This window comes from Diaphorina citri, unplaced genomic scaffold (assembly GCF_000475195.1).
Source record: "Diaphorina citri unplaced genomic scaffold, Diaci psyllid genome assembly version 1.1 scaffold832, whole genome shotgun sequence".
NCBI lineage: Eukaryota > Metazoa > Arthropoda > Insecta > Hemiptera > Psyllidae > Diaphorina > Diaphorina citri.
The window spans coordinates 79,420-105,246 of record NW_007378264.1 but is presented as its reverse complement, the minus strand read 5'-3'; the positions used below and the strand labels follow the sequence as shown (position 1 = coordinate 105,246).

General features: G+C 37.4%; 1 protein-coding gene across 1 annotated transcript in view; it reads left to right on the top strand.

Annotated features, from left to right (window-relative positions):
- Positions 1 to 633: 633 nt before the first annotated feature.
- LOC103512382 (glucose transporter type 1) overlaps positions 634 to 25,827 on the top strand; it is a 29,046-nt gene continuing 3,852 nt past the window's right edge. Inside the window, exons 1-7 of the mRNA XM_026825866.1 lie at positions 634 to 756; positions 21,135 to 21,230; positions 22,097 to 22,259; positions 23,485 to 23,550; positions 23,854 to 24,024; positions 25,299 to 25,359; positions 25,652 to 25,807. Coding sequence (XP_026681667.1) covers positions 685 to 756; positions 21,135 to 21,230; positions 22,097 to 22,259; positions 23,485 to 23,550; positions 23,854 to 24,024; positions 25,299 to 25,359; positions 25,652 to 25,807 — 785 coding nt within the window. The 5' untranslated portion in view covers positions 634 to 684. The remainder of the gene's footprint in view (positions 757 to 21,134; positions 21,231 to 22,096; positions 22,260 to 23,484; positions 23,551 to 23,853; positions 24,025 to 25,298; positions 25,360 to 25,651; positions 25,808 to 25,827) is intronic.

Below are 25,827 nucleotides of genomic sequence, written 5' to 3'. Positions count from 1 at the left end.
CTAAGTGCTACCTACATAGTACCTCTCTCTCTCTCTCTCTCTCTCTTTTTTTTGATAGTAAGAACTAGGTAGGTACAATAAAAAATAAAAATATCCTACCTAATTTTGATAGTAACAAAAAAGTAAAAACATTTTTGGCCGTTTTTTAAAAGTATTATTGACCAATCCATCCAAATCTAAGTACCTAGGATATATAAACATTAATTAATTAAAATATGAAATACCTTCTAAATAATTTATTAAGTGATCATAATGGTCCCTTTTTACTTTTTAACCATCATACGTTCATAAGTGGAATGATTGTCAAATCACTTCTATCTATCATCTTACTAACTCATTGAGATGGCAAGGGTAGGGCGTTTACGCGAAGAGAAAAAATTTTGCTCCCTTTTTTTTACGTTCGAAAATTTTCGTGTTCTACCTACCTCTTATAGTAAACGTCTTGCGTCAGGTTTATTTTGTCGTATAGGACGTACCCATAGTAAAATACGCTGAACTTATAGGGTAAGTGTACCATTTATTCGCCCACCTAAAAAACGTACCATTTGTTGGCCCACCTGCCCACATTTATTATTCTAATTTTTGTTTTTATGACTACAATTTTGAAATACCATTGGTTCGATATTTTTTTTATGCTTTCAGATTTCAGTCTTACCAATCTCTGCATACCAATTTCTATCAGAAATGGGTTGTATCAGAAATTTGCAAATGGGTTTTATCAGAAATTTTCGAGGTCTGAGAATTCCACGTCCACAGGTAATTTGACCTTAAATTTTTTTTGATACCTTGGTATCTAGGTGTCCAAATCATCTACTTAGCAAGATGGAATTCAGGAATAACATTTGTAACTAGCAGTTGAGCTTAACAGAATTTAATCCTTTTTTTTTCACTCATCTAATTTCACTTTATTAATAGGATAGGAGAAAGCCAGCCGTTCCGAGACCGAACCTTATCTGTTTAGGATAATATCCGCCCTGGGTGGGAATCGACCCCGCGACCTAGCGCTTACAAGGCAGACGGTCTACGCTCCAAACTAATTAGGCTGGCGAATATGCCTTACTTATGGATGGTTCTATTCTGCCCCATTTTACTTCGTAAAAATAGAAAAGAAGAAGATAAAGTGGTTGGATGAAACAGAAGTGCTTGAGTTTAAGAGGTCCTTAAGGAGAATCCTGCTATTTTAAATAAAGGAGGAGAAAAATCAGGTCCCCTTTAGGAATCGAATTTATAGATGTCAGCATATGCTCAAGTGGATATTTAAATGGGGATTTGAAATCTTAACTAGAAATGAAATGAACTACTTTGAAACTAGAAATGAAATGAACTAGGTACTTTGAAAGTAGAATAAGGCTCTTTACTACAGTGCAAAATATTTAAATAAATGAACTACTTTGAAACTAGAAATGAAATGAACTACTTTGAAACTAGAAATGAAATGAATATGCTCAAGTGGATATTTAAATGGGGATTTGAAATCTTAACTAGAAATGAAATGAACTACTTTGAAACTAGAAATGAAATGAACTAGATACTTTGGAAGTAGAATAAGGCTCTTTACTACAGTGCAAAGGCTTTTAAGGAGTGGTTAGATCGTTAGATGCTCTACGAATAAAAGAATGTGAGGAAAAGGCTAGTAAAGTCTAGGTATAACTATTAACTATGTACAACTGTACATAGAAAATGGGTTGTATCAGAAATTTGCAAATGGGTTTTATCAGAAATTTTCGAGGTCTGAGAATTCCACGTCCACAGGTAATTTGACCTTATTTTTTTTTTTTATACCTTGGTATCTAGGTATTCTGCAGTTTTCCCTTTATTGCTAGGTAGGTATATGTGTAAGATATGAAGAGGTACCTGGCTACCTTACACATTGTAGTACCTCTTCATGTCTTCTATCCTGATTGCTAAGTGCTACCTACATAGTACCTCTCTCTCTCTCTCTCTCTTTTTTTTTTGATAGTAAGAACTAGGTAGGTACAATAAAAAATAAAAATATCCTACCTAATTTTGATAGTAACAAAAAAGTAAAAACATTTTTGGCCGTTTTTTAAAAGTATTATTGACCAATCCATCCAAATCTAAGTACCTAGGATATATAAACATTAATTAATTAATATATGAAATACCTTCTAAATAATTTATTAAGTGGTAATAATGGTCCCTTTTTTAACCATCATACGTTCATAAGTGGAATGATTGTCAGATCACTTCTGTCTATATCATCTTATTAACATTCCTTATTCCCCCTCTGTTGTTTATTGTTCCTTAAGAGGATAGAGGACCAAGGAAGGTGTGTTTATTGTGGTTAAACACTGACCCAGTTCAGACTTATGTGGCGTATGGTACAGGTGGGCCAATAAATGGTACGTTTTTTAGGTGGGCCAATAAATGGTACACTTACCCTACCTGCCTAGAGATAGGATGAATAAGTTGTCGAAACTCAGAAGATGAGAGGTAGGTGTAGGTACCTACGTAATCCAGAAACTTAGGCTGAAATTCTACTTGCCAAAAAAAGAAAAAAACCTCAAGTTGCTCCCTAAAGATTCCGTTCCAACATACTCAAATACCTACCCAATCTGTCACGCAGTCAGATTCACACAACGATGAACGGAGCTTACTGTCCATTTTTCGCAGAATCTGTGTGCCTACCTACACTATACCTACCTATAGTTCATCCAGATCAATGTGACAGCAATGAGTCATCAACCCAAAATGAAGGAACCAATCAGATTGCAGGAAATCCTTACATTGTTGCAATTCAAGTAAAGGTCTATTTTTTTCTCTCTCTCTTCTAAAATGCAGAGGTAGTTCAAAGTTCAGAGGTTGGATTCCAGAACAGGTAAGGCGGATATCGCCTTACCTGACTTTGTTTCACTTTCGGAGGAAGCACTGTGCAATATAGCTGTTATTCTCAGAGACGACAAGAAGGAAAGTGACGAAGACGACAGTGAAGATCCCGATAAAAAGAAAATGCAAGCAAATCTGGAGGGGGCCATTGTGATGGAGAAACCCAACGTGAAGTGGACGGATGTTGCGGGTCTGGAAGCAGCCAAAAAACAAAAAAAAAAAAACCATCCATAAGCGGAATCGCCTTTTTTTGATAGAGGGAACTGTTAAGTTCTTATCGTCCCGAAATTGGAGAGAGAAGGAAGACAGGATAGGATTTTTTTTTAAAAAAAGAGGTTTGACTGAGGGAACTGTAACTGCTAAGATTTTATCCTCCCGAAATCGAAGAGAAGGGGAAGACAGGATAGGAGAAAGCCAGCCGTTCCGAGACCGAACCTTATCTATTTAGGATAAAATCCGCCCCGGGTGGGAATCGACCCCGCGACCTAGCGCATACAAGGAAGACGTTCTACGCTCCAAACTAATTAGGCTGGCGAATATGCCTTATGGATGGTTCTTTTCTGCCCCATTTTACTTCGTAAAAATAGAAAAGAAGAAGATAAAGTCGTTGGGTGAAACAAAAGTGCTTGAGTTTAAGAGGTCCTTAAGGAGAATCCTGCTATTTTAAATAAAGGAGGAGAAAAATCAAGGCCCCTCTAGGAATCGAATTTACAGTTGTCAGCAAATGCTCAAGTGAATACTCTACAGTTGAATGTGGATTTGGAATATTAAGTAGAACTGAAAAGGCAGGAGAATCCTGCTATTTTAAATAAAGGAGGAGAAAAATCAAGGCCCCTCTAGGAATCGAATTTACAGTTGTCAGCAAATGCTCAAGTAAGCTCAAGTGGATATTTAAATGGGGATTGGAAATCTTAACTAGAAATGAAATGAACTACTTTGAAACTAGAAATGAAATGAACTACTTTGAAACTAGAAATGAAATGAACTAGGTACTTTGAAAGTAGAATAAGGCTCTTTACTACAGTGCAAATGCAAAGGCTTTTAAGGAGTGGTTAGATGCTCTATGAATAAAAGAATGTGAGGAAAAGGCTAGTAAAGTCTAGGTATAACTATTAACTATGTACAACTGTACATAGGTATTATTTACATAGCTCTAGTTTGTGAAAATACACAGTTTGTACAAAATTACCTGGATACGGTGGGGATTTTTAAAATTCCAATAAATTTTGGCAGTAGACCAACAATAACTGGAAAGAGTGTAAAACTTGCAAAGACTTGAGAGTTGGGTACATAACCTGCTTTTTCATTGTCTGTACCTACCTTACAATTTACATGCAGACCTATACAGTATTTATGCATCAACCAGTAAAGTCTGCTGAGAGAAACTGTTAACTGAACATTAGGTATCTTGAAAAGAAGAACACCACTAACTTATCCACCCTCCCCAATTTCACCGCTTTTTGGCGGTTTTCGGTGTAATTAAACAATATCTCGGGAACGGTATAAGCTAGAGACTTGAAATTTGGTATGTAGTTCACAAATGTGAAAAAGATGCAACACAAAACGTTTGGTTAATAACCTGCTACCTATTTTTCGCTGTATAGTGCTGGGTGGAACACCAATATTGTTGGTAAAGTTTTCCGTTTGAGAAACAAGTAGCTAGATACAACTAGAAACAATCTACACTATCCAAGTACCTATCTATAGTTGAGCGTATTAGCTACCTATTTTTATATTTAAATCCCAGAATGTAGGTAGAATAATAGGTAATGGGGTACAATGGAGGAGGTCCCTAGAAAAAGGGCCATTTTCTGTACGGTTTTCTCTTGTAAAAAAAAAAGTTCTTTTTTGACAGGCCTCCTCGGTTGAGCCTAACAGGAAAAGAAAGGGGGTACTGGTTGCGAATCGATGATAGAATGTCTGTAGTTAAGTTTAACGCGGCTTGCAGGGCGGAGGTACCAGGTTCGATTCCCGGGAGAGTTGAAAAAAAATATTCTAATTTCCTCGATTCTAGGGCGGGGTTTTTTCTATTTTCATTTTTTTCTAAAAGTTAGGGGGTAAAAGAACACTCAAACAAGCATCATTCAATAGGATAAGGAAAGTCGTGTGATGTTCACACCAGATTTTTTTTTTCCGAAAGACAAGTGGGAACGGACGACAAGTCTCTGGGAATTCTATCCGCTTTTGGACAGATTTCGACCGTTTTTTGGCGGTTTTCAGCTATAGCGACAAAACGGTTAAAGATATTGTAAAAGTTAGGGTAAAAAAGAACACTCAAACAAGCATCATTCAATAGGATAAGGAAAGGCGTGTGATGTTCACACCAGATTTTTTTATTTCCGAAAGACAAGTGGGAACGGACGACAAGTCTCTGGGAATTCTATCTTCAAGGCACCTTACCCCAACAAATCCGGCGCTGAGAATTTACTCGCATTCACCTGGCACTCTTTCAGAGCTGAAGCTTAACCAGAAAGTTCTCCTGTAAATGCTCTCTACTGCTTTACTCGCATTCACCTGGCACTCTTTCAGAGCTGAAGCTTAACCAGAAAGTTCTCCTGTAAATGCTCTCTACTGGGGTAGATAATTTTTATTACCCGCCGTAATCTACTTTTTATTCCTCGCATACTTAATACACCTATAGTCTGTTTGCTTTAGTTTGGAAATTTTTGTGGAGAGGGTCAAACTGCGAGAACCAATTAAATGCGCGTCCTAGGGAGACAGTTCTAAGCAAGGAGCTCAAGTAGTGGAGGGAGAGTACCTTATACCTCATGTGTTGTAAAAGCGTATCCTTAAAAAAATGTAAACAATCCGCCATGTTGTGCTCATAAGAGTGGCGCGAATTTCAAATTTTGAGAACCATCGGGTTTATTAGTGCATGAATATGAACTTTTTTTCACTCAAGAGCTTATTTTATCAATAATGATGAAATAAGCTCTTCGTGCTGTTATTTTACTGGTTTTGGTTTTCAAAATTTGAAATTCGCGCCACTCTTATGAACACCATGTTGTGCTTTTTTCATTTTTTGAAGGATACACATCGGGATCGTTACTTCCCCTCCCCTACCTTATACCTCCATGGTTCTAAGGCTAAAAACAGAGTAGACTAGTAGAGCATTGAGCAGGTAGAGAGAAGCAATGACTTCAAACTGCATATAACTGAGAGCAAAAATCTCTATGCTCTTTTGCTGTCCATTCCACTCTGTTTTAAGCTTAAAGCAGGGTCTACAAAGTCTACATTATTGTCGATCAACATCGCCCAAAACACGCCCACACAGTTTTCTTAAAAAAATAATAATAATAATAATAACAATAATCTTTTCCTGGTGGGCATTAAGGCCTAGATCAAACTGCTTTACTCGCATTCACCTGGCACTCTTTCAGAGCTGAAGCTTAACCAGAAAGTTCTCCTGTAAATGCTCTCTACTGGGGTAGATAACTTTTATTGCCCGCCGTAATCTACTTTTTATTCCTCGCATACTTAATCGACCTATAGTCTGTTTGCTTTAGTTGGGAAATTTTTGTGGAGAGGGTCAAACTGCGAGAACCAATTAAATGCGCGTCCTAGGGAGATAGTTCTAAGATGGTTCTAAGGCTAAAAACAGAGTAGACTAGTAGAGCATTGAGCAGGTAGAGAGAAGCAACGATAGAGAGAAGCGACGACTTTAAACTGCATAGAACTGAGAGCAAAAATCTCTATGCTCTTTTGCTGTCCATTCCACTCTGTTTTAAGCTTAAAGCAGGGTCTACAATATCTACATTATTGTCGATCAACATCGCCCGAAACACGCCCACACTATAGTGTTCTTTTAAAAAAAAAATAATAACAATAATCTTTTCCTGGTGGGCATTAAGGCCTATCAAATACAAAACGGTCGCCGGAGAGGCCTTTGCTTGCGCAGGCTAAGCCTCCGGTAAACCTGTTTTTGAGGTCGCATCCTCTCCTGTATGGAGGATTGAAATTGTAAAAACTGTTCATCATTGCCAAATAAATACCTATATAAATATTTTCTTCGCCATGAATCCTTCAGAATAAAAAATTCTCAAGTTAAAATAGACAGACTATAATTCCTATTACCTTATGTTGTGAATCACTCGATCTTTTCCCCCGATACTTCCAATGAATTCCATGATTATTCATTCTCCCTCCCCTTCCCTCCCTCTCCCGGATTTTTTTCCTCCCTTCCTCCCAGTTTTACTTTTTTTTATTGAACAACAAATTACATTCGAACACGAACAAATATCACTTGTATCGCTTTAGCCAACAAAATTGATCACAGGTGGTACTCCGCATGTAAAATGAATACATATGTTGTATGTTATGTTGAGATATGTATGCACCATGTATGTACAATTACATATATGTACATAGATTTGGTTAGGTAGGTACATTCGTAGAAGTCCAACATGGGGAAAATACGGTAATATAGGTGATTTTATGCTGTACCTACTGTAGTGATTTTATATCTAGGTACCTACTACCTACAGTTCTTTTTTTTTTAAGTAGGTTTGAAGCTTAAGCAGTCTTCAACTATGTACGACTGGATTATAATAAAGACTGTAGGTACCTACCATGTATTTAAATTTTATCAACGAGAAATGGCAACATTTGTTTATACCTAGGTACCTATTACCTACCTACATTACTACAATCGTCCCGAAATCGAAGAGAGAAGGAAGACAGGATAGGAGAAAGCCAGCCGTTCCGAGAACGAACATTATCTCATCAGGATAAAATCTGCCCCAGACGGGAATCGAACCCGCGGCCTAGCGCTTACAAGGCAGACACACTACCAACTAAGCTAACTAGGCTGGGAAAGTAGGATGTATAGGTAACAAAAAGTATTATACCAGCTTGTCTGTTCAGTTGATAGATAGGTAGGTACAATAATTTCAACTACCTAGGGTAAGTGTACCATTTATTTGCCCTAAAGTGTACCTAAAAAAACGTACCATTTATTGGCCCACCTGTACCATACGCCACATAAGTCTGAACTGGGCAAACTTTTTCAAGATCCAATTTCATCAAAAGAGTATTCATTCCCCCCTCCCTTCCTCTCCCTGATTTTCTTTCTCCCTTCCTCCCAGTTTTACTTTTTTTTTTTATTGAACAACAAAACAAATTACATTCGAACACGAACAAATATCACTTGTATCGCCTTAGCCAACAAAATTGATCACAGGTGGTACTCGGCATGTAAAATGAATACATAATATTATGTTGAATGTTATGTTAGATATGCACCATGTATGTACAATTACATATGTACACAGATTTGTTAGGTAGGTATATTCGTAGATGTCCAACATGGGGGAAAATACGGTAATAGACGATTCTATGCTGTACCTACTGTAGTGATTTTATATCTAGGTTAGGTACCTACTACCTACAGTTTTTTTTAAAGTAGGTTTGAAGCTTAAGCAGTCTTCAACTATGTACGACTGGATTATAATAAAGATTGTAGGTACCTAAGTACTTACCATGTATTTAAATTTTATCAACGAGAAATGGCAACATTTGTTTATACCTAGGTACCTATTACCTACCTACATTACATACTTATTTTATGTTGTTATATTACTCGGTATTAAATCCATAGGAAATAACCTTGTTATACACGCATTCTTCTGAGTTGAGGGCGCTTCTGATCAGGTAGGCCCTCGCCTTCGCCCTGTGTGAACCCGCCCCTCTAAATACATAACATTGGATAGCATTAAGCAGAAAAAAAACCATCCATAAGCGGAATCGCCTTTTTTGATAGAGGGAACTGTTAAGGTCTTATCGTCCCGAAATTGAAGAGAGAAGGAAGACGGGATAGGATTTTTTTTAAGAGGTTTGACTGAGGGAACTAACTGCTAAGGTTTTATCGTCCCGAAATCGAAGAGAAGGGGAAGACAGGATAGGAGAAAGCCAGCCGTTCCGAGACCGAACCTTATCTGTTTGGGATAAAATCCGCCCCGAGTGGGAATCGACCATTATAAAAATAAATGTGGGCAGGTGGGCCAATAAATGGTACGTTTTTTAGGTGGGCGAATAAATGGTACACTTACCCTACTTAGGTACATACCTATGTGCCATGTCGCCCATCTCATTTTATTGATATCTTCTGGTAGGTTCAATCATTATAGGTACATATCTCCCTTTTTCTGTGAAGCATTTAAATTCTAAATATGTAGGTACCCACTTCTTCTGAGGCTCAGCCCATCAAGCCCCTTAAATTGCCCCTAATACAGCTATTAACCCATCGTGAGCTATGTATTAGGACTATTAGGGGCTAGGCAACTATTTATATGCCAGGCTGCCAGGTATTCCCTAAGTATAGCCCATGGTCAGTTTTCCATGAGATGCTATAATAGGTATTTTCCAGTCGGAAACGGACCAATGTTTTCAAATCTTATCACTTTTCCTGTCTACTTTACTACACATCCTACAATTGCTTCATTTAGGTATTCTAGGTACTTAGTTTCAAGTGCATTAAGTAGGAATTTTTATGGAGTACCTACTACTTTAGTTAATTTTATTCGATTTAAGTACCTAATCTACTCATTATCGTTTGGTGTACACACACAACACACATCATTGTGTGATGTACTCAGTACCTACTTGACCTATGATTTTTGTTGTTTACTTATATGCCAGGCTGCCAGGTATTCCATAAGTATAGCCCATGGTCAGTTTTCCATGAGATGCTATAATAGGTATTTTCCAGTCGGAAACGAACCAATGTGTTCAAAACTCATCACTTTTCCTGTCTACTTTACTACACATCCTACAATTGCTTCATTTAGGTATTCTAGGTACTTAGTTTCATGTGCATTAAGTAGGAATTTTTCATGGAGTACTACTTTAGTTAATTTTATTCGATTTAAGTACCTAATCTACTCATTATCGTTTGGTGTACACACACACACACATCATTGTGTAATTTATATGCCAGGCTGCCAGGTATTCCATAAGTATAGCCCATGGTCAGTTTTCCATGAGATGCTATAATAGGTATTTTCCAGTCGGAAAGGGACTAATGTGTTCAAATCCTATCACTTTTCCTGTCTACTTTACTACACATCCTACAATCATTTCGGTATTTTAGGTATTTAGTTTTAAGTGCATTAAGTAGGAATTTTTATGGAGTACTACTTTGGTTAATTTTATTCGATTTAAGTACCTAATCTACTCATTATCGTTTGGTGTACATATATGTACACAGTCATTGTGTGATGTCGTCAGAATATGTATGTATAGGTCCCTTTTTTGTGTGGGTTTACCTATGATTTTGTTTGTTGTTTCTGTCTAATCTTGGTCTAAAAGTGAATCAGAGGTTCATTTTCTTTTTCCTTGCATGTCGAATAATTTTAGGTAAAATGTTCCGATTGGGATGAGAGGTGCATTTTAAATTTTTAGCACTTGTATACCTACAAGAATATGGATGGTATGTGGGCTTTATCTCTTGCAAAGGAGCTTTTTACATGGGTTTAGTTGGTAATGGTTTTTATGTGTTCTCCAAAATTTGCAACTTGATGCAACTGCATTACTGCATACATCCCAATGCATATTACTAACTTATTGCTAATCAAGGGCCGAATTGCATAACATTTCTGCTCTATTTTTTCATTTTCTAATTTACATCATGTTAAAAATGAAAACTAGATTTTCCAATGCAAAATTTCTTGGTTCTCTTGTGCAATTTGGCTCTTTTTAAAGTTAAACACTTTTGCACCCCGGAAATGTCTGTAAATAATCTGTTTTCCATACTAACCTGGTGATGGTCTTTCTCCCCCTAACTTTATTGCCCGGACGCACACCAGGCGGCCTACACGCGTGGCATGCTGTCACTGAGAAGTCTATGAGATTGGGAAGGGGTGCCCGCACACCGGACCGGCCCGTGTCTCATGCGAGCGGCAGAGACGTCCTGACTTTCACTCGGTCCAGGGGAGATGCGACGACGCCGGAGGAAGATGATGAAGCCACTTTGAGGGCGCTTCTGATCAGGTAGGCCCTCGCCTTCGCCCTGTGTGAACCCGCCCCTGTAAATACATAACATTGGATAGCATTTAGCAATAAGCAGAAAAAAAAACCATCCATAAGCGGAATCGCCTTTTTTGATAGAGGGAACTGTTAAGTTCTTATCGTCCCGAAATTGAAGAGAGAAGGAAGTCAGGATAGGAAATTTCTTTTAAAGAGGTTTGACTGAGCGAACTGTAACTGCTAAGGTTTTATCCTCCCGAAATCGAAGAGAAAGGGAAGATAGGATAGGAGAAAGCCAGCCGTTCCGAGACCGAACCTTATCTGTTTAGGATAATATCCGCCCTGGGTGGGAATCGACCCCGCGACCTAGCGCTTACAAGGCAGACGGTCTACGCTCCAAACTAATTAGGCTGGCGAATATGCCTTACTTATGGATGGTTCTATTCTGCCCCATTTTACTTCGTAAAAATAGAAAAGAAGAAGATAAAGTGGTTGGATGAAACAGAAGTGCTTGAGTTTAAGAGGTCCTTAAGGAGAATCCTGCTATTTTAAATAAAGGAGGAGAAAAATCAAGGCCCCTCTAGGAATCGAATTTACAGTTGTCAGCAAATGCTCAAGTGAATACTCTACAGTTGAATGTGGATTTGGAATATTAAGTAGAACTGAAAAGGCCTACTTTGAAACTAGAATAAGGCTCTTTACTACAGTGCAAAGGCTTTTAAGGAGTGGTTAGATGCTCTATGAATAAAAGAATGTGAGGAAAAGGCTAGTAAAGTCTAGGTATAACTATTAACTATGTACAACTGTACATAGATATTATTTACATAGCTCTAGTTTGTGAAAATACACAGTTTGTACAAAATTACCTGGATACGGTGGGGATTTTTAAAATTCCAATAAATTTTGGCAGTAGACCAACAATAACTGGAAAGAGTGTAAAACTTGCAAAGACTCGAGAGTTGGGTACATAACCTGCTACCTATTTTTCGCTGTATAGTGCTGGGTGGAACACCAATATTGTTGGTAAAGTTTTCCGTTTGAGAAACAAGTAGCTAGATACAACTAGAAACAATCTACACTATCCAAGTACCTATCTATAGTTGAGCGTATTAGCTACCTATTTTTATATTTAAATCCCAGAATGTAGGTAGAATAATAGGTAATGGGGTACAATGGAGGAGGTCCCTAGAAAAAGGGCCATTTTCTGTACGGTTTTCTCTTGTAAAAAAAGTCCTTTTTTGACAGGCCTCCTCGGTTGAGCCTAACAGGAAAAGAAAGGGGGTATTGGTTGCGAATCGATGATAGAATGTCTGTAGTTCAGTTTAACGCGGCTTGCAGGGCGGAGGTACCAGGTTCGATTCCTGGGAAAGTTGAAAAAAAAATATTCTAATTTTCTCGATTCTAGGGCGGGTTTTTTCTATTTTCATTTTTTTCCAAGGGTGATACTCAGAGTCAGTTGTTAAATACAATTATGTTTGTATCTATCATACAAATTGTATGCAATTATACCGATGATACTCAACCAGCCTGAGGCCTATTACAAGTCCCAATCATTGGGTGATTATCAGTAAAGACAAATACAGGAAGTGGATGTGTAATTGTAACTAGACATCATTTGTCCGTGTTACGTAAATTAGGTTTTTGTATTACATAACCCTTAGGCCTGTCGCACACTGGAAATGTTGTCGTATGGTTTTAAGTAGTCGTGCAATGCCGCCTGAAAATCAGAACTAAAAAAAAAAAAAAAAAAAAAAACCCCGTGTTTTTGAGGAATTTTCATAGGTTTGGATTTTGAGGCGGCATCTACTAAAAGTCGGCCACTACGCCAGGGCTTAAGTCCGGTTCACAGCTCATGTATGTCTTTCATTTGGATAACTGGTCTTTCGAAGAGTTGTGTACAGTTTTTTTTTTTGTTTTTTTTTTTTTTTTTCCCAAATTTTACTCCTGACTTGCGATGAATATCGCTTACATTACAACATTTGTCAAAAGTTAGAAAGATTCCTATTTGGAGAGACATATTTTTTAGCTTTTACGAATTTTACGCCGAGATTTGTTTTTTGTATTACATATAACGGTATTGAGATCTACACTCTTTCCCTACACGCCGCTCTTCCGATCTCCCCCCCAAAACCGTGTGTTTGAGCGAAAAACACTTGGTCCATCAGTCCCCCCCCCCTTTACCTGGAAATAAGAGAGAGCTTGAATTGACCTATCATCGGAAATCCTAATATCTTTTCTTAGAAGTTTCCTTTGTTTTTCCCCTAAAAACTCAAGGAAATAAAAGAGAGCATTAAAATATCTAACGTCCTTTTCCTGTCGTTATAGGAAAAGGACGCTTAGAAGTTTCCTTTCGTAGATCCTCGAGGAAAGAGAGAGACGTGAAAAAAACCTTAGCGTGGGTGTGGCCCTTTGCCCCTTGCCCCGCCCGAAAAAGAAAAAAAAAAAAAAAAAAAAATATATTGTAGAGCTCTTGACGTTTGCGCCACTTCTGATGCATTACATTGAAAAGGGGGTCTTTCCTGACGAAATGCCTGTGTGCGGAGTCCAGTATGTAGGTCTATTGCACCCCATACTTCTGCTACAAATTCATTTCCCCCAAAGTTTCCACTTAAACTTCAGTGGAATAAAACTTTCCGGTCTCAAATGGTCTTGGGAAATTGAAGAATTTTTCGCCTCTGTGCTGGGAATTTTGGGTGCCCTCAGCCTCGTGAGGACTATGCAGTAAATCTAGCTTAAATGAGCTGCGACCACAGATGGTGTCATCAATTTAAACGGACTTATTCAAAAATGTATATTGGGACAAAAATATATTATAGTGGACAAAAATTGGCACTTAGTCGATAATGTCATTAGTCATATACACGAAAATTTTGAAGAGTTCCTAGATTTATGAAAAATGAATAGGTAGATTTGTCAAATAAGTGTACAAAAACTGACATTTGAAAAGTGTCCCCCCCTCTAAAATCCCATGTTTTAATATTACATCTCTCTGTTTGATTTTTATCTAGGTTTTCCTCGAGTTTTAATAAAGAAAGGTTTATTTTCGTATGTTACTTATGTGATACTTAAGTAGGCTGCGACGGCTAAAATTTTTAAAAAAGCATTGTGTTCATAGGTTACATAGGTTAAAAAATGGGATTTTATTTTCTGTTTTTCGTTTTCCATTTTTCTATCCCATTTATTTTATAACCCAATAAAATTGTTTTGTTTTGTATGCTATATCATTTCACTCTTATTATCTGCCAAAGTGGGGGTAATTGCTATACATATTTGCTACTGCCCTCTAATGTTCAGTTAGCCCATAACAAAATCTTCATTGGCAATTTGCTTAGTATGTTTAGGAAAATTATCTTAAGATAATGTTAGGAGTTAGGTTATTACAGGAGGTTGAGGAGGTCTGGTGTTAAGCATTATCTGCCAAAGTGGGGGTAATTGCTATACATATTTGCTACTGCCCTCTAATGTTCAGTTAGCCCATAACAAAATCTTCATTGGCACTTTGCTTAGTATGTATAGGGAAATTATCTTAAGATAATGTTAGGTTCCTACAGGAGGTTAAGGAGGTCTGGTGTTAAGACATTGCAAAGTTCAAGGTTCGATCCCCGAAATTATTTTCTCTGTAGCAGACCTCGGTGCAAATGGCTATAGTTTGATGTTTATGTACATACCTACATGTCTAGATGAGATATTCCTAACTTTTTTCAACATTAAAACAAAGGCAATCCTGCTCAGACCTACATGTCTAGATAAGAGATTCCCAACTTTTTTCAACATTAAAACAAAGGCAATCCTGCTCCGTCTTCGGTAAACTTGGTATGCAGTGTAGTTGCACTGAGGAACGTTTGATAGTCTCTAGCCAAGATTACTTAGCCCGCCCCGAACCGCAAACAACCATCATGAGGACTTGTTCTAGACCTACATGTCTAGATAAGAGATTCCCAACTTTTTTCAACATTAAAACAAAGGCAATCCTGCTCCGTCTTCGGTAAACTTGGTATGTAGTGTAGTTGCACTGAGGAACGTTTGATAGTCTCTAGCCAAGATTACTTAGCCCGCCCCGAACCGCAACCAACCATCATGAGGACTTGTTCTTTTCCTCTGAAGCATGAAGTAGGTAACTGACTTCCTTTTCTTATCTTCCGTAAACTTCGTATGTAGTGTAGTTGCACTGAGGAACGTTTGATAGTCTCTAGCCAAGATTACTTAGCCCGTCCCGAACCGCAACCAACCATCATGAGGACTTGTTCTTTTCCTTTGAGGCATGAAGCAGGTAACTGAATTCCTTTTCTTCTGTTTCAGGACTTAACACGTCACTTGTACCCATGTATATATCTGAAATAGCACCGTTAAATTTAAGAGGAGGCCTGGGCACGGTAAACCAGCTGGCGGTCACCCTGGGGCTGTTGATATCTCAAATTCTGGGCATCGAGCCAATCCTCGGCACGGATGAAGGCTGGCCTGTGTTATTAGGTGAGTTTTGGATTAATGGTTTCTTCAAATTAAATTGATCCTAAGGGCAAGGAAACCTGGGGCTGTTGATATCTCAAATTCTGGGCATCGAGCCAATCCTCGGCACGGATGAAGGCTGGCCTGTGTTATTAGGTGAGTTTTGGGTTAATGGATTCTTCAAATTAAATTGATAGAATAGAATATACGTTTTATTTGCACATAGTGGGGCTGTTGATATCTCAAATTCTGGGCATCGAGCCAATCCTCGGCACGGATGAAGGCTGGCCTGTGTTATTAGGTGAGTTTTGGATGAATGGTTTCTTCAAATTAAATTGATCCCAAGGGCAAGGAAAACCTAGACCTTTGACAAATGGAGTGTGCCTATACTGCATGTAAGTGTGTGCGCGCTTTCGTATTCTTGGCCTTTGTGTTGCGTACGCATGCTTTCTGTTTTCTACTTGTATTTTTAGTTCGGTTTGTGTGGTTTTTATCTGTGGCATTCTGCTTTTTTTCAATCATTGTTGATTTGTTTTGTCTTTTGTTTCGGTCCACCTGCTTATTTAACAGCTGTTGTTTGTTGTGACCAGAATCATCTATGTTATCATTATCATTCTTCATCCAAATTACTTAATTTATTTTTAATCTGTAAAGTATTTGTTGCTTGTTGTTATGTACCCACATTCAAAACAATCTTCTTTTGTTACTTCTTTTTATTTACAATCCAGACTCCAGAGAATCAGATCTACATAGAGTACATGTTGTATACTCTCATATACGAGTATTATCTTATCAATATGCTGGAGACAGTTGCATAGTAAAAAAAATAAACTCCAAACTAAATGGTTCATTCAAGCATAAAAAATGGTCTATTAAAGCTTAAAGGGAACCTGCAATGGTCAATTTCTAATCTAAATCATATAAAATTCAAAATAATTATTCTTTATGATATTATGATACAATGAACGTGTTCTATTATTAAAAGGGCAAGGAAGACCTAGACCTTTGACAAATGGAGTGTGCCTGAAGGCATGTGATGTGTTCCAATCCACTCGATCCCAAGTAACGATCATATTAGGCCATGATGCCTCACGTTTTTCATTGGAATTTCAGGGAGCATGCGGCATTACTATAGTAAATACTATAAAAAGATAGGCGGAGTTTTTGCATGACTCGAGAAAGATTTGCATGGTTTGTACTGCATGTAAGTGTGTGCGCGCTTTCGTATTCTTGGCCTTTGGTTGCGTACGCATGCTTTCTGTTTTCTACTTTTATTTTTAGTTATTTTTATTTCGGTTTGTGTGGTTTTCATCTGTGGCATTCTGCGTACGCATGCTTTCTGTTTTCTACTTGTATTTTTAGTTATTTTTATTTCGGTTTGTGTGGTTTTTATCTGTGGCATTCTGCTTTTTTTTTCAATCCTTGTTGATTTGTTTTGTCTTTTGTTTCGGTGCACCTGCTTATTTAGCTGCTGTTGTTTGTTGTGACCAGAATCATCTTATGTTATCATTATCATTCTTCATCCAAGTACAAATTACTTAATTTATTTTTAATCTGTAAAGTATTTGTTGCTTGTTGTTATGTACCCACATGTCATTCAAAAGAATGTTCTTTTGTTACTTCTTTTTATTTTTTATTTACAATCCAGACTCCAGAGAATCAGAGCTACATAGAGTACATGTTGTATACTCTCACATACGAGTATTATCTATCTTATCAATATGCTGGAGACAGTTGCATAGTAAAAAATAAACTCCAAACTAAATGGTTCATTTAAGCATAAAAAATGGTCTATTAAAGCTTAAAGGGAACCTAAAATACAAGAAATTACTGACCATAAAACAAAAGAAAACTAAAATAGAAAGCAGAAAAACATAAGCTAGGAAAACAAGCCAAAGAAGTCTTTGTATTTTTGTCTGACTCTGGACTAATATAGGAATATTAGGAACCTTAATACAAAATAGTCCAGTCAGTAAGTAGGTATTTGAACAAACCCAAATTCTGTCCGTCCGTCCGTCCGCCTTTTTGTTACTTTCTATTACTAGTTTTTTTTTTGCCAAAACCGATTTCCTATATGATTTGACTTTGTCATGTGTTTTTATCATAATTTTGATGATATTATAAGTTAGTTATAAGGTCTTGTACCAATCTACCAAATTGAAAGTTTCTAGCTGCTTAAAAGCCGAAACCAACGAAGGGAAATTCGTGTGAAGTTCACACCACTTGTCTTTTTTTTTCTTCACCGACTGGACTATTTTTTTTGAACGGGATGTAAAATTGGAAATGTAAATGAGGCTTTCCATATAAGACATATATACGTATCCCCCCCCCCTCCGTTATCCCCATCTAATAATACAGAATTCGTTTAAAATTTTCTCCCATGAAAAAGGAGGTGCACTGTTCCCCTCCCTCCCTCGGGTGTAATTATGGTTCTATTATTATTACTTTTTTTTTCCTCGTTGGTATTTTCTGAATGCTTTTTGCGAAGAAGAGGGGAAAAGGGTTGAAACTTGAAAAGGTGGTTAGGCAACTTTTTTTTTGCCGTTTAGGTTTTTCAGGATATAAATGCTGAACTTTCCGGAGACTTTTTTTTCGAGATAATATGAAAGGATGAGCCTCTCCCAAGGAATTGCTTTTAGCACTGATACAGTAATACTGATGAAGCTGGTTTACAGTGCAACTACATTGATACCTATATCTTTAAAAATATTTTTTTTTTAATATTCTTATGGCAAGGATCACAATTTGAGGTTAAACCTTGTTTAAACTTTTTGGATGAAGGCGTCTGATTGGCTAAAAAGTTTGAAATCAGCCAATCAGATTTGCTGAATCCTCTACTTAAAAGAGTTTGAAATCTGAGTCTGGTCCTGGCTGTAAGTGATTCATCAAGTCGATATTCGATATCACACTTTACACAATATTGTCAGCCATGTTGGGCATGTTCCAGTTCGGGTACAATACCGGTGTTATCAATGCCCCGGAAAAAGTAAGTACTATAATATTTTCGTTGGGAAAAGTAAGTACTACATTTGCCCCTAGAAAAAATGAGAACTATAATAATTGTCCTCGGAAAAAATAAGTACTGTAATTGCCTCGGAAAGGGTAATGCCAGCGGCTTTCACACGTTCAATGTATACTAGTTCACACAGTTCCCAACACACTATAGGGAGAATCGGGAGCTCTATAGCTATTTCTTCTTGTAGTACCGATAACACACGAGCCTTTTGAACAAAAAAAAAAAAAAAAAAAAAAAAAAAAAAAAAAAAAAACGGGCCACACTTTGAGATTTGTAGCTAGATGATTGACCTTTTAGGACATCTCTTTTATATTCTCAGCTGTAGAGAATGTCTTTGTCAATAGTCTTACTGAATAGTTAGTTACCTTCTATTAATGACTACTCAAGTACATATTTATGTGATTATAGTGTAATATTTTGCATATTGTATACAATGTATACAGTATAACCTCATCACCCCAGGACCTAAATGGGAAGTATTGTTTCTCTTCTCGCCCATTTGATGAGAGGCATACTACGGAATGGACAATCTACGACACAGACCATACAAGTCTAATGTAGCAGTTGTTTCATTGCTGCTAAATAAAAACGGCGGTGAAACACTTATCTTTTTTCTTTGACCCTTTAATTCTTGTGACTTTTAAAATTTATTCTGTTTATGTTTGTTCCGCAGAGCGAGCTCGAGAACTACACGTTTCTTCCGTTCAGCGTGATGCTGGCCGTGTTCTGGCTGTTCACCTACAAGAAGGTGCCCGAGACCAAGAACAAGACCTTCGAGGAGATTGTCGCCCTCTTCCGAACTGACGACGTACGGTAAGTGAATGAACACGGAGCGTACGGAAAAAGTCTGACATAAACTTGAATTTGTACGGAAAAAGTCTGATATCAACTTGAATTTGTACGGAAAAGTCTGATATCAACTTGAATTTGTACGGAAAAGTCTGATATCAACTTGAATTTGTACGGAAAAGTCTGATATCAACTTGAATTTGTACGGAAAAGTCTGATATCAACTTGAATTTGTACGGAAAAGTCTGATATCAACTTGAATTTGTAGGAAAAAGTCTGACATCAACTTGAATTTGTACGGAAAAAGTCTGATATCAACTTGAATTTGTACGGAAAAAGTCTGATGATATCAACTTGAATTTGTACGGAAAAGTCTGATATCAACTTGAATTTGTATGGAAAAAGTCTGATATTAATTTGAATTTGTACGGAAAAAGTCCGATATCAGCTTGAATTTGTACGGAAAAAGTCTGACATCAGCTTGAATTTGTACGGAAAAAGTCTGACATCAACTTAAATTTGTACGGAAAAAGTCTGATATCAACTTGAATTTGTACGGAAAAAGTCTGATATCAACTTGAATTTGTACGGACGTAATTGATTAGTACTCTATTTTGTTATTTTCCTGTTGATTTTTTTTTTTTTTTATACTGTAGGTCTGTCTTATGTTAAATCTAGAACAGTGATGACGCATGAATATGATTTATTTATCATACACATTATTATTATTATTAATTTTAGTTATAGACTTTTTTTTCTTGACCCCTAAATTTTGTAATATACTAAAAATATTTGCCTAAATTTGGATTCTGGGACCCCCCTCGTTAAAATACTGGATATGAACCTGTATGAATGATTTATCACAGATTTTCATTTAAATTGAGTTCATAGATAGGTTTGATTGAAACCTATGTGATTCTCTTTACCTAGGTATCTGATCTGTTATTCTATTCCAATATAGAGAACCTGTATGAATGATTTATCACAGATTTTCATTTAAATTGAGTTCATAGATAGGTTTGATTGAAACCTATGTGATTCTCTTTACCTGTCTGATCTGTGATTCTATTCCAATGTAGAGGCCAAGGTTGTAACAGGCAGTGTTGTTGCAGCGTAGATAATTGATTATCTAATACCACATTCATTATGGATTTTCCAAGATGATGCATTCATTGAGAAAATTGTTTGATATTGTCCAGATAAATAATTGATTATCTAATACCACATCCATTATGGATTTTCCAAGATGATGCATTCATCTAAGAGAAAATAGTTTGATATTGTCCAGGGGCCATATTCCATACACTCTGCAATATTGGAACAGTGTCTAAAGATGTGTCCACAGTCTAATTCCGTCGATTGACCGTGGGTGTACCTAATGATATTTGTACACAACCAAGTAACCAACCCAATTTTTAAACAAAATATTCCATCAAAAAGAGCTGCTCTGTATTGTTAGTGTTAGACATCTTGATGCTGACAGTGTAACAAAAGCAATGACAGTGTAGATGTGTCCACAGTCTAATTCCGTCGATTGACCGTGGGTGTAATGATATTTGTACACAACCAAGTAACCAACCCAATTTTAAACAAAATATTCCACCAAAAAGAGCTGCTCTGTACTGTTAGACATCTTGTTGCTGACAGTGTAACAAAAGCAATGAGCACTCTACTTATCCGTTTCCGGATCTGTCTAAAGATGTGTCCACAGTCTAATTCCGTCGATTGACCGTGGGTGTAATGATATTTGTACACAACCAAGTAACCAACCCAATTTTTGAACAAAATATTCCACCAAAAAGAGCTGCTCTGTATTGTTAGACATCTTGTTGCTGACAGTGTAACAAAAGCAATGAGCACTTATTTACTTTCCGTTTCCGGATCACCATATTCTCAGATCTCATGTCTTCAGTGAGTGGCCACGGCCACTCCTTTGGCGTTTGCTGTCTGCAAGTCCTCTGGTGTGCACGGTCCTGGTAGATTGGAACAGGAACAAAAGCACTACTTATACTTATTTACTTACCTATATGTACTTCTTTACTTATACTTATATGTCCTTTGTTTTCTCCCCCAGGGGCTGACGTTCCACCTGACCTACACAATATTGTCAGCCATGTTGGGCATGTTCCAGTTCGGGTACAATACCGGTGTTATCAATGCCCCGGAAAAAGTAAGTATTATAATTTTCGTTGGGAAAAGTAAGTACTACATTTGCCCCTGGAAAAAGTGAGTACTATAATTGTCCTCGGAAAAAGTAAGTATTGTAATTGCCTCGGAAAGGGTAATAAGTTTGTATACTTCAGCAATTCACCACATGTACTTCAAAACCATCTCACACAATATTGTCAGCCATGTTGGGCATGTTCCAGTTCGGGTACAATACCGGTGTTATCAATGCCCCGGAAAAAGTAAGTACTATAATTTTCGTTGGAAAAAGTAAGTGCTATATTTGCCCTTGGAAAAAGTAAGTGGTATAATTGTCCTCGGAAAAAGTAAGTACTGTAATTGCCTCGGAAAGGGTAAGTTTGTATACTTCATCAATTCAGCACAATCTCAATCGAAGGTCAATATAAGGCAACATGCAGCTTTCTTTAAAGATTTCGCCCTATAATCTGAATCCTCTTTCGGGATGAGCTATTCCAATTCAGCACATGTACTTCAAAACCATCTCAATCGAAGGTCAATATAAGGCAACATGCAGCTTGCTTTAAAGATTTCGCCCTATAATTTAAATCCTCTTTCGGAAAGCTATTAATTTCTGACGAAAGTCACAACTTTGAGTGTCGGGGTTGTGTGTTTTGTAGGTTCACTAGATCACTAGGAAGCTATTCGCTATGAAAACTCATTTTTTGGTCTTATAACCTGCTACCTATTTTTCGCTGTATAGTGCTGGGTGGAACACCAATATTGTTGGTAAAGTTTTCCGTTTGAGAAACAAGTAGCTACATAGATACAACTAGAAATAATCTACACTATCCAAGTACTTATCTATAGTTGAGCGTATTAGCTTTTTTTTTTGTTTTTTTACTTCTCCAGAACATTGAGAAATTTTTCAAGGACGTGTATAAGGAGAGGAATCTGGTGGATATGACAGATGAGAAGGCCAAGATTTTCTACTCTGTGGCGGTGTCCATCTTTGCTATCGGCGGAATGTTGGGGGGCTTCAGTGGCGGCTCAATTGCGGACAAATTCGGGCGGTGAGTCCCAACTTGTCAGATTTTTGGCACTATTCTCCTGGTTTACTATGTCATGTGGCATTTTTTTCCCCAACAAGATACTTTGAACTGTAACAACGGTGGTCTTATCGTCCCGAAAACGAAGAGGGAATGAGAACGGAATAGGAGAAACCCAGACGTTTCGAGAAGAAACCTTATCTGTGTAGGGTAAAGTTGGCCCCGAATTCAATGTCGTCATAGGTAAATGCAATTGGTAGTTCTGACATCTCCACTAATTTTCTCAAATAATTGAATTCAAATATACGGGGAAAAGAAATCGTCCTATCCTATAAATAAAACAAATCAACCTTTAATATACCCACCCACCCCCTTCCCACGACTTTCCCCCTCTTCATCAACTTGCCACAACAATTGTGAACATTTTCGTCCTAATGCAATATTTATTCGACGAAAAAGTAAGTTGAATTGTTCTCCACCTCCCACTCTAATAGAATTACGACCTGGGTCATTAGAAACGCTGCCAGATTTCGACTACTCTGGGGAGACGAGAGCTTGGTGGAGGAAGTGGGGGAGAGGGACTGTGAGAAGAGAGAGGAGGTGGAGGGAGGAAGAGAGGAGAGGGTTAACTATGAGGAGAGGGGGAGATATAAGGATAGAGGATAGAGGCGTAGGAATAAGCAGAGAGAAGAGGGAGGAAGGTTCGTGTCAGGGCGCGGCATATGTTTCACTGGAAATCCTTGCGGGCACAGGAGATGAGCGAGGGTTAAAGTTGGCACATACAGGGTGGATTTCACCAATCTTCATTTTAGCCCCTAACAGCCTGTTAGCTTAACAGCCCTGTTAAGCCTTTACAAATCAAATGGAACTTAACAGGCTTTTGGCTTAACATGCCTTTTAGGGACTGAAAAAATATTGGTGAAATCCACTATTACTATAGGAATTAATGGTGATGAGTTTCTTCGCAGATCCTAGATATTGAAAATTGGTGACTTTTCTTTTTATATAACCAAGCAAAACTTTTTTTAAATTTTCTTTGCCTCTGTTTCGGTGTTTACTTGGCAAAACTCATTATTTTTATCAGTTTATCGCTATTTTTAGAGGTCATTATTTCAACTGTTTCTATTTTATCTTGGAAAACAATGACTCCCAATCCCAAGTATTAATCTGATGAGTCACTTATCTTGAAACATTTCCCGGTTAATTAATAATTAAACATATAAACACTGGGTGGTGATTCTTTGCAATTAGTTTTTGTTATCATTTTTTTTTTTTTTAATCTGATCGATAACGGACGAGAGCATTGCAAAGTTCAAGGTTCGATCCCCGAAATTATTTTCTCTGTAGCAGACCTCGGTGCAAATGGCTATAGTTTGATGTTTATGTACAGACCTACATGTCTAGATAAGAGATTCCCAACTTTTTTCAACATTAAAACAAAGGCAATCCTGCTCCGTCTTCGGTAAACTTGGTATGTAGTGTAGTTGCACTGAGGAACGTTTGATAGTCTCTAGCCAAGATTACTTAGCCCGCCCCGAACCGCAACCAACCATCATGAGGACTTGTTCTTTTCCTCTGAAGCATGAAGTAGGTAACTGACTTCCTTTTCTTCTGTTTCAGGACTTAACACGTCACTTGTACCCATGTATATATCTGAAATAGCACCGTTAAATTTAAGAGGAGGCCTGGGCACGGTAAACCAGCTGGCGGTCACCCTGGGGCTGTTGATATCTCAAATTCTGGGCATCGAGCCAATCCTCGGCACGGATGAAGGCTGGCCTGTGTTATTAGGTGAGTTTTGGATGAATGGTTTCTTCAAATTAAATTGATCCCAAGGGCAAGGAAAACCTAGACCTTTGACAAATGGAGTGTGCCTAAAGGCATGTGATGTGTTCCAATCCACTCGATCCCAAGTAACGATCATATTAGGCCATGATGCCTCACGTTTTTCATTGGAATTTCAGGGAGCATGCGGCAATACTATAGTAAATACTATAAAAAGAAAAAAGAGGTTTGATAGAGGGAACTGTAACTGCTAAGATCTTATTGTTGCGAAAGTGAAGAGAGAAGGAAGACAGGATAGGAGAAAGCCAGTCCTTCCAAGAACGCACCTTATCTGTTCAGGATATAATCCGCCCCGGGTGGGAATTGAACTCGCGACCTAAAATACAAGAAATTACTGACCATAAAACAAAAGAAAACTAAAATAGAAAGCAGAAAAACATAAGCTAGGAAAACAAGCCAAAGATGTCTTTGTATTTTTGTCTGACTGTGGACTAAAGAACTCGCGACCTAGAATTAGTACGAGGAGATTTCAGTAATGCTGTGATATCCTCAAAAATTGTGAATAGGCTTTCAGCTTTGGCAATATTGTTCATATTTTATTTGATCGGTATAAAGATTTCCCGCTGAAATATTTCAATCGGCACGAAAAAGTAATTCAACAGTTTTATGTTCGTCCACCCTGAGGAAACCCCTCATCATCGGCATCGTGATGCAACTCTCCCAACAATTCTCAGGAATAAACGCTGTAAGTACAAAATAACGTAACTAGCCCAACAAATCCCAACAAAGTCCAATTTGTTTTTTTTTATCTTTAATATTCTAAGCAATTATGATTGTATTATGGAACAAATAAATTACAAATTACAAGATGGCCCAACAATTCTCAGGAATAACCGCTGTAAGTACAACACAGCCCAACAGTTATCTCCTGTCAGTATAATTCTCCCCATATGAATACAACATGCCCAACAATTCTCCCCTTGTAAATACATATACCATTGCCCAACAATATTATCCCTTGTAAATATAGTACAGCCTAACAATCCTCCCCATATGAATATAACATAGCCCAACAATTCCCTGAGCTACTGAGGTTGATTATTATTCTAGATCTCCCCATATGAATACAACATGCCCAACAATTCTCCCCTTGTAAATACATATACCATTGCCCAACAATATTATCCCTTGTAAATATAGCACAGCCCAACAATTCTCCCCATATGAATATAACATAGCCCAACAATTCCCTGAGCTACTGGGGTTGATTATTATTCTAGATTTCTTAGTGTCTACATCTCTATCGTATAACATAGCCCAACAATTCCCTGAGCTACTGGGGTTGATTATTATTCTAGATTTCTTAGTGTCTACATCTCTATCGTGTTTTTCCCCTTTTTTTTTTTTTTTTTTTTTTTTTTTTTTTTTTTACCATTTTATTGATTTTTTTTTCTTGTACTACTCATATATATTTTATTTATTTCTCTATTCATTTTCGTCAAAAATATTTCTTTAATTTTTCTTCATTTTTCATCTTCCTTTTTTTTTCTTTTTCCATTATATTTATTTTATCAACTTCTCCCATTTCGTTTATTTTTTTACCGCCCATGTCCCATTTTGTGTTGTTTTTCAGGCCTGAAGTTCCCAATGAAACGACATCTTTGATCTCACAGTATCAAGCTACTATCGATGCCAAACAAGCCAAACATAAACCTACACAATATTGTCAGCCATGTTGGGCATGTTCCAGTTCGGGTACAATACCGGTGTTATCAATGCCCCGGAAAAAGTAAGTACTACATTCCTCCT